Raw genomic sequence first — 10,000 nt, 5'->3', positions numbered from 1 at the left:
GTGTGTGTGTGTGCGTGCCCGCGCGCCAGCAATTACTCCTAACGTTGCGTACAAGAGACAATATACCATTTAACAAAAAATGTTGACTGACAGCTTTGATAAATAATCCGGGCCTGTCCTGCGTGAGCGTACGCTGGTGATTGGAGGAGCAGGTCTTAGCAGCACACCTCTCTGACATTTGTCGGTGCATCACAGCCGTTTTCTATTCCTTATTCAAACCTAATTGCGCATTGTCACGACATGCTAAGATAGTGGATATTTCTTACACTTGTTTAGCTAAGTCAATTTCAAGCCTTTTAAGAAGTAACTGAGGAAATTGACTGAATTAAAGAGAGAGAGTACGCACATACCAGACTTACAAATCAGGCTTTAGCACGCAATTTTCAAGTGAAAGTTAATAACAAAAGCAATAGAAATAAACGTTCTAAGGAAATTCATCAAGTACAAATCTAAAGTGTACAAAATATATTTAGAAGTAATCAAACACATGACCAACTTTTGAGACCAGTAGAAGAGGTAAGTTGACTTGTTTTTTGTGACTCGGATAACAATAAGGATTGAAATATTAACAACTATATACAGTGGCAAAAATTTCCTGAAACCTAATTCGTATGATCAACGTTCTCCAAACAGTCATTAGCATTCAAGACTCTCCACTGCGTCCAAATGGAACTGAACACATAAATAGGAATACCAAATTTCAAATTTCACATGGTGAATTACACAAAACAGCACAACACACATAGGAAAGAGTAAAAAGCACAGTGAGAAAATAGAAATAGTACATGCTGTACGTATCGTTCAATATATGGCAACACTTTCGAACCGCGCAATAACAGTTCTGCAGTTGCACCGAAGACGCTGCAAGAACAGGAGCGTCATGACGCGCCTGCCTTACCACCTCCCATCACCTCTGGTCTTCGCTCTTGTCTTTTCTTTTTGGGGATTTTGCTTCTCCAACCAGCAATCAGGTTTGGCTTTATGAACACTTTCATAAAACAGCTTTAAGAAGTCTATTAAGTTTTTTAAAACTACATAGGCATGTATGTGTGTAGCTAATAATAATAATAATAATAATAATAATAATAATAATAATAATAATTATTATTATTATTATTATTATTATCATTATTATTTTATATATCTTGCAGCCTTACAGCTGAAAATTCACATTACTCATTATACTATTATTACATTATAAATATTACATATAAGTATAGAATCTTACAATTTGATACTGTGAGTGCCAGATGACACCTCGTCAATGTGGAAGACTACGTGCGGGATGGTCAGACCACCTCGTGTGTATTTTTCTATTCAAAATGTATTTATCCTATCTGGATATATATATATATATATATATATATATATATATATATATATATATATATATATATATATATATATATATATATATATATATATATATATATATATATATATATATATATATATATATTTTACCTCAAAGTCACGAAGGGTGACAAGACATTCACTCACACATGAATATATTTACATAAATATAGTATATCTAAATAAAAGCTTGTTCCTAATAATACACCAGGCACCAGCGTTTTAAGGGTTACAGTGAGAGAGAGAGAGAGAGAGAGAGAGAGAGAGAGAGAGAGAGAGAGAGAGAGAGAGAGAGAGAGAGAGAGAGAGAGAGAGAGAGAGAGAGAGAGAGAGAGAGAGAGAGAGAGAGAGAGAGAGAGAGAGAGAGAGAGAGAGAGAGAGAGAGAGAGAGAGAGAGAGAGAGAGAGAGAGAGAGAGAGAGAGAGAGAGAGAGAGAGAGAGAGAGAGAGAGAGAGAGAGAGAGAGAGAGAGAGAGAGAGAGAGAGAGAGAGAGAGAGAGAGAGAGAGAGAGAGAGAGAGAGAGAGAGAATGGGAGGGGGGTGGTCATGAAACTGACACCATAACGTACTACTGCATGTCAGAACGCGGCCATTACGGAGGGATGAAATAATGCACATTGTTTATGCAACGATGCGTGCGTTGGGAAAGGAAGTATGCATTTTTAGTAATTTATTTATTTATCTATTTCTTTTTTACTATAACATGTTGTTACATAGTTATGAGGCACAATACGAAGCAATGATGTCTATCTGAGCACCGATAGAATTATTGCATTGTTTTGGAACCAGTCTTATCTCAGTAATTAACGATAAATAATGTTATGAATTTTCTGCCAATTTGTCCGTCTGTCTCTTTCCCTTTCTCTCCTTCAGTCAAGTGGTTAACATTTGCGTCCCGGCAGAAACGAGGGTGCGGTTGTTCTCCCTGCAGTCTGATATTTGGCAGCCACCCCGAGATGACGTGTACGTCAGGTTCAACATGACAAGCAGCAGAGTGGAAGTATCCAGCCTCACAGAAGTGACGGTTTGCACAAGAATATTTCTGACTGCCATTACCAAGCTTCAAGTGTTTCTCTCCTATGCCACAGCTGACAGATTTGCCAACGCCATCATGTTCTGTGAGTTATAATGTAATTAGGTAATACAATCTTGTTTCTACATATCTGAAGGGTTTGTATAAACATAATACTATGTGCAAGTCTGTAGATTTTACACGTTGATTATTTGCAGATGCAATAGATGACAAGCATTTCTTCCGCTACAACAACAAGCCCCAAACAGCAATTGAAAAGCTATATATCCCGACTGTACTGCGGCGGTGGCGGCACTACTGTCACGTCCTGTCCGGTGACGTCTACACGGTGTACGTCGACGGCGTCCCCTTGGCTAGTGCCCCGATTGAGGGCGAAGACCGGGTGCTGCCCCTCAATGGGACCTTCATCGTTGGGCAGGAGCAGGATTCACTCTCGGGGAGATTCAACAGGTTTCAGATACAGAAAGGATATGTCACACAAGTGAATTTATGGAGCCGAGGCCTTATCCAAGCTGAAATTGCAGCGATGGCAAACTGTAGTGTAAATCTTATGGGTGATGTTCTTTCCACTGACACTGATGACTTTGAACTCATAAATGTAGATGAAGAGGTCATTTCTCTTAAAGAAATATGCTTAAAGAAGGAACATTTCAACATATTTCCAGAAGCCAGAACATTTGATGAATCCCGGAGAATGTGCCATTTAGTAGGATCCGAAATGTACGGTCCTATGACACAAAAGAAAAACTTGGAAGTCAACAACACTTTGTGGGATGAGGAGATGTGTGAGAAAGAGTTATTGTGGATTGGCGTGACAGACTTGCAAGAGGAAGGAGTATGGCGTCGCCTGCGGGACAACAAAGTCGTCACAGACATATTCTGGGGTCCTGGGCAACCAGACGAAACTCGGATTGAGAATTGTCTAATTATGGGATGGACATCATCCTGGAATGACTACCCATGTAAGAAACAAGTAGCATGCGTAGTATGTGAGGAAGTAATTGATGTTCCATTATATCTCAGAGGAGCATGTCGAGAATTGTTCACAGAGACCATGTTTGAAGTTTTAGGTTACTTTTCTAGAAAACCTTTCTTCCATGGTTTTTATGGCTACATGATACTGAAGTCCGAAGAGAAACAATGGAGTCTTATTGATACTGTTTTTAATATCACAATTGCCACACTTGCTTTGGCATCTGATGCTCATTACCCACTCGGCCGGCATTTCTGGTTGCTTCTGACACCCGTGTGTGACAAAGGAAAAGGAAGCAAGTTAGAGCTAAGCCTGTCAACATGCACAAGCGAACAGTACATGTGTAACGACGGCCAGTGCATCGATATTGTTGACCGGTGCGACGCTAAAGACGACTGTAAGGATGGCACAGACGAAGACAACTGTTCTGTCCTTCAGCTTCCTCATGGTTACCGGAAGTTTAAGCCACCCAAAAATGTTGATGACCCAAATGAACCACTACAGCCATTCTTAAGCTTCGTTTTCCTTCGGTTTTTAAAAATTGAAGATGTCCAACAAACCATTACTCTTGAATTCATCATCAGCCTGGAATGGATAGACACCAGACTTAAATTCCTTAACCTGCGAGAAGACATGCATGCCAACAAACTGTCAGGCAGTGAAGTAGACACCATTTGGCATCCAAAATTGGAATTTCCAAATGTAAAAGATGGTGTGATCAAGTCAATAAAACAAAACTTTTTCGTTGACAAGAAGAACTCTTCACTTCCAAGTGATTTCAACAATGTCAATATGGGTAAAACAAGATTCATGTTTAATGGAAACTTATGAATATCAAATAACTTATAATGAAGCTGTAAAGCTTTTGTAGAATATGAAAATATTTCTTATATATTTACATAATTCGTGTTGTTTTATAGTACAAATTGATGCATTGGATTTCAGAAACTGTATACGAAGGCGCAGCAGCAAGAGTGATTAAGCAGCAACATTACAGCGGAAGCTTTGTGTGTGCCTTCGATGTGTTCTACTATCCTTTTGACGTGCAACAGTGTAGCGTCCTAGTGCAACTGTCGTCCATAAGCAAGAAACTCGTCTCTTTAACAAAAAGTCGAGCAAAAACCGAGTTCAACCAGAACTCCGAGCTCTCTACGTACATCATCAGTGACTTCTTTGTCAAGGAAGTGAACACACTCTCTCGGGAGAGTATTGTGGAGGTACGGTAATAGCGCCCATCATAGTTGCTCATCAAAAACAAAACAGCTAATATCTGCAAAGTTGAGACAGTGTTTGAAGCAGACTGACACATTGTCGTTAGGTTTATCAAAATGTCATCATTTTGAAACATTACATAAACGCAATTTGCCTATCGCATCCGCTGACCTAATTCACTGGGGCATTTCGTGGAGGTCCATATTGCCAAGTTGTGCTGTGGAAACAAAGCTACACAACACTGGCAAGCAGCTTACATACTGGATTAATATTTCAGTATCTCAGCAATTGGTGAATTTCTCTGATTGCTTTTCTCACAATGATCAATCCTTATCAATCAAATTATATGTATAAGTTCTTAAAGAAATTAATCCATAACTTTTATCGAAATTGCGTTCTGAAGTTTAACAGAGTGGGAAAAGTGGGCCTATAACTACGAAAATGAAGGCATGCATTTAAGTTGCAAATATATTTTTGTAATTAGTAATACGGCCTCTACATAGGGACTCGAGAGGAGGTTATCCCTAACGATCCCTAACGTAATTAGATCGATGGAGAAGGACAAGTCTACAATAGTTACATAAAGATTCCACATAAAGCAGAGAATATGTCATTCAGTCAGTATTAGAGTGAACATTTCATGAACACGACTTTGATACTCTCATACACCATCATTTATGTATTACTAATAAGTAGCTATTTCAAGGTTTTTTTTAATTCAGGTTGGCTATACCCTCACCCGACACTCGACGCTTATTTTGATTACCATCTACCTTCCATCTGTACTTCTGGTTGCCATCAGTTACTCCACTCTGTACGTCAGTGTACAGCTGCTCCAGGTGAGTGGAAAGACGATACTTTCAGTAAATTATGCACTATATCGACGTACGTTAGTAAATTTTTACTTCAACTAATTGAAACCACAAATAAGTAAATTAATGATAAAATACGATAGACCAATATTGCAACTTACTAATTATTTCATAAAATGTTGAAGCCAGTCTCCTTCGTAAGTGATAAGCTACATGATTAAGATCACACACACATATATATATATATATATATATATATATATATATATATATATATATATATATATATATATATATATATATATATATATATATACACACACACAAAATAATGTTTCATAAGCAATTAAATCCATCACCTCCACGATCAACTACTACGTGATCTCGGTCTTATCTTTCGAACACCTTTTCAGGCTAGGATAGTGTAGCTTAATTTAAGACTCTCCGTAATCAATCTTATAAAAGTTTTAAAAAGGAATCGATACGGGTTACTCAAGACATTCTTTATGTTCGTGTGTGGATGGTTAATAACGAGTGATGGATGAAATCTTGCCTTCTGAAATGTCAAACAATATTTCTGTAAAATACAAGATTTATGATCTATCAGTCATTGGGTTAAAACTTTTTTTTTAAATCTATAATTTTTTCTTTTACCTTCTCGTGATATGCTGCAACATGTTTGATGGCCGCTTTTCAAGCTTGTTCATCCTCAGTGATAACATCAAGGAGGCAATCTTTCAGATAATGAAATTATCACAATTTTTTAATTATAATTTTAGTATTATAATTATTATTCCTATCAACTAAAATTGCTTTTAATTTCATCAGTTAAAATGATAGCGCCACTTCAATTTAACAATAAAATCTACAGAGAATATTTCCAAAAACAAAACCTCACTAAAGAAAAGTCTGGACATCAGTTTATGTAGCGTTCTTTGTTCTTTTAATTTGTGACTACAACTTTAATGTTCAGAGGAGTAATCATTTTAAGTCCAGGTACACAGGAAGCCTTTTCTAGATGTAGTACAATACATCTTAGCAATTTCTCATTTGATAACTGACGAGATTCATTACACCATTTCTGATGTCTTATCGTATATATGCACAAACAACTTCCATTTAACTCCAATGATATCATATACTATGAAAGATCCTCATACGAACAATATACTGATAGATTTTGACCATCGCTATTTGTCACGTCACTTTCTATATTCATAACTAACTGTCAGCCTATACCAATGATCTTCCTTCACCATAACAAAAAACTAAATAAATTCAAGCAAGGTGGCTCATGAATTTCACTCGCCTGTTTGAAATCATCGACTTTCCTGAATTACTTCCCATAACTCCTCAGCAAATCTACATTGGCATTCTCAGATTACAGTATTCTCTATTTCTTCGAAAATTTTAGCACTCAATCTTGAATACTCTCTCTCTCTCTCTCTCTCTCTCTCTCTCTCTCTCTCTCAAGTACATATCACAACACTAACAAATATTTTAAGTAGGATATTTAATAAAGCAGGTAGCATTCCTATTTTAGAAAAAGAAGACCCAATGCTTTTGTCTGCTCGCCCAGATAATATGAACACCATCATATTAATTTTGATAAGATTAACCTCACAAAATCAATAGATAATGACATCAAAAACATTTCCAACCCTATCATTCAAGATTCCATCAATTCCATAGGGGAATATTTTCCATATCACTTACGTATTCAAATTGTCAATCAATGTTTAAATAAATAAAATAAAAATAAAAAAGCTGAACACCGCTTTAGTGATGACTTATGTAAATTTGGAATTTTCTTTCTGGCAGGTTCGCCTCACCGTCAGCCTGACAACGTTATTGGTTCTATACACCTTCTTCAACCAGGCATCAGCTTCTTTGCCCAAAACGGCTTACATCAAGATGATCGACGTCTGGTTCCTTTCTTGTACAATTCTTCTCTTCCTCGTCATCATGATTCATGTTTCTGTCGAGTGCTTAGAGAAGGAATCGGTCACATCCGTCCACCCGATGTCAAAAAAGAGGCAGCCGTGTATTACAGCAGAGGGTCTCCTGCGTCTGGTCAGGCTCGTGGTGACACCGATAGTAATAGTGATCTTTGGCAGTGTTTACTGGGTTATCATGGTAGCATAACTCCCGATACATCAATAAGAACGTATTCATAATAGTTCATAAGTAATATTAAGGCATTTCAAAGTATCAAGTTCTAATTCTATTACTGCACACCTTTATAACCCATCGATCACCTGGCCACTGGAAGTTACAACGATGATTTACCCATGAACACCTTTTGGTATCCATCGCATGAAAAAAAAAGCTATTTCAGTCTCGAAAATGCCTCCTAAATGATAAGCTTTTCGTCTTACCAACTCACCTCTTCTGACTGACTGTCTTCAGCCTCTTTCTCACCGCCGGAATGTTCCATCTCTTGCTATCTTCTACAGCTATTTTCATGCTAACTGCTCTTCTGATCTTGATAACTTCATGCCTCCCGTCCTCCTGCGGCTTCGCTGCGCAAGGCTTTCTTCTTCCTCTCACCCCTATTTTGTCCAACTTTCTAATGCAAGGGTTAACCAGTTTCTCAATCATTCGTACCTTTCACTGGTAAACTCTGGAAACCCATACCTCATTCTGTATCTCCAATTTCTCATGACGACTTTATTTAAGAAGGTAGAAGTTTCAAGACATTTATCCCTTTTTTTGGCCAACTCTCTCGGACCTTCAAGGGGACTGACAACTTGGAGGACCTTTTTTTGTTTCGTCTGCCAGCTTTTCCCTTTTACATAATAAAAATAACAATAATAATAACAATAACAATAATAATAATAATAATAATAATAATAATAATAATAATAATAATAATAAATAATAATAATAACAATAACATTTATAATAATAATAATAATAATAATAATAATAATAATAATAATAATAATAATCATTATTATTATTATTATTATTATTACGATCATTATCATTATAATAAATATAATAATCACAATAACAATAATAATAAATATATCAATTGATTAATAAACAAAAATAGTGCGTATGCGCATTACCTACACGCTTTAAAAACAATGGATGCTTACTCTTCGTGACATATCTTTTCAATATATTCACTTCGATATCATAGAAAAAAAAATCAAATAAGGTGAGGAAACGCAAACACGTTTACTTTCATTACCTGGCTTCAAGTTTTATTTTTTTCTTTATCCATTTACATTATCAGTTTTATTTCTTTTATAGTTTATGAATCTGATTTCACTATTTTGGGAACTTCAGATACTAGGTACGTTCTCTATGAATTTCTTTCCCCCATTCTTAAACTTGTAAGTTGTTCTAATTATTGTTGTTGTTGCTGTTGATATTCTTCTTCTACTTCTTCTTCTTATTATTATTGGTATTATTATTATCTCCATTACTATTATCATCACAAATATCAATGTATCTATTTATACAAATAAATTTTCATGAAGTTATGCTTTATGCTTGTCTTAATTTTACAAACATCTTGCAGCGCACTAAACAAAACTCTTCGCAACCCCTGCAACATTAACGACCATTCTCTGAGTCGCTGCTCCACGTCACTCCTGTTATGGCGGCAGAGTAGCAAAGGATTTATCGAAAACTGATACACATCTTGCGTCCCTTCCTGTGGCGCCCTGCGGACGAGGAAATTTAAACATCACGAAAAATCCTAAATGACACACATTAATATTTTGTTCATTACGTAAAAACGAATCCTGTCTAAAAAGATTTTAACAAGACTGTAACCTTTACAAACCACCGTGCGACAGATGATCAGCTTTCGTACCTGAACACCTATTGGTACAATTCATTTGCTTTTGTTTTGTTGCACCCCGACCTTTAAAGACATTGGCAGACAGCAAAATGTTCACTGGTCAAAGGGCGGGACTGGGATCAAGGAAAAGTGACTGCAGTTGCCGTCTAACCACTGTTCACTCGTCTCCTTTCTCTTCATCGCTGACAACTGACTAGTCGGTGATTGACTGCTGCAGGTGCACGTCACACCTGCTGTTGCCCACTGTCTACCTGGATCGCACTTCTTGTACCTCAAAACATTCAGGTATTCTTACTTAATAATTCTGAGAGACAAAACCATAGTCATTATGTAGCTTCGACTTTTTATGTACATAATACCTACTAATACGATCCCCATGCATTTCACAATGAGGCTCAAACACTACTTTACAGAATGTTATTTACATCTCTTTGAAACTAGTTAAACTATGTGAATGGATATGAAAAGCATTATACACTTGCTACTTCTCGATTGTTGCAATACTGTCTGATGTATTTCTAAGGCAAGGAAAGATAATTAAATATCTATTTGTCTGCTTTTTATAAAAACTATTTTGTTGAAACCAGAATGATTTCTTGGCGGAACACCACAGGCTGCCTTAAGATCGTGACGTATATGGTAAGTTCGCTTCCAAATTGTGGTAGTAGTAGTAGTAGTAGTAGTAGTAGTAGTAGTAGTAGTAGTAGTAGTAGTAGTAGTAGTAGTAGTAGTAGTAGTAGTAGTAGTAGTAGTAGTAGTAGTAGTTAGTTGTTGTTTTAACAATTAAGGAAGCAGAAGCAG

At 36.6% G+C, this 10,000-nt stretch overlaps 2 protein-coding genes and 1 long non-coding RNA gene across 4 annotated transcripts in view; 2 read left to right on the top strand and 1 right to left on the bottom strand.

The window, feature by feature from the left end:
• LOC123511172 overlaps positions 1–10,000 on the bottom strand; it is a 33,911-nt gene that overhangs the window by 18,236 nt on the left and 5,675 nt on the right. The window lies entirely within an intron of this gene.
• On the top strand, positions 866–8,168 carry LOC123511169. Its single transcript, XM_045266824.1, has 6 exons — positions 866–971; positions 2,255–2,470; positions 2,583–4,154; positions 4,304–4,575; positions 5,293–5,409; positions 7,204–8,168. The coding sequence occupies exons 1-6, from the start codon at positions 881–883 to the stop codon at positions 7,525–7,527; spliced, it is 2,592 nt and encodes an 863-aa protein (XP_045122759.1). The 5' UTR covers positions 866–880; the 3' UTR covers positions 7,528–8,168.
• Positions 9,265–10,000, top strand: part of LOC123511173 — a 5,903-nt gene continuing 5,167 nt past the window's right edge. For both annotated transcript variants that reach the window (XR_006676697.1, XR_006676696.1), the window contains exon 1: positions 9,265–9,484. This is a non-coding gene — a long non-coding RNA (uncharacterized LOC123511173). The remainder of the gene's footprint in view (positions 9,485–10,000) is intronic.

Source organism: Portunus trituberculatus, chromosome 31 (genome assembly GCF_017591435.1).
Source record: "Portunus trituberculatus isolate SZX2019 chromosome 31, ASM1759143v1, whole genome shotgun sequence".
Taxonomy (NCBI): domain Eukaryota; kingdom Metazoa; phylum Arthropoda; class Malacostraca; order Decapoda; family Portunidae; genus Portunus; species Portunus trituberculatus.
Note: the sequence above shows the minus strand (reverse complement) of the source record. Positions and strands in the feature narration are given on the sequence as shown.

What these genes read in the sequence shown, in the direction of transcription:
- LOC123511169 (XM_045266824.1), top strand. Translation starts at nt 881, where the DNA reads ATGACGCGCCTGCCTTACCACCTCCCATCACCTCTGGTCTTCGCTCTT. An exon ending in CTTCTCCAACCAGCAATCAG is followed by an intron (nt 972 to 2,254) that starts GTTTGGCTTTAT and finishes GCGTCCCGGCAG; the next exon opens with AAACGAGGGTGCGGTTGTTC. An exon ending in TGCCAACGCCATCATGTTCT is followed by an intron (nt 2,471 to 2,582) that starts GTGAGTTATAAT and finishes GATTATTTGCAG; the next exon opens with ATGCAATAGATGACAAGCAT.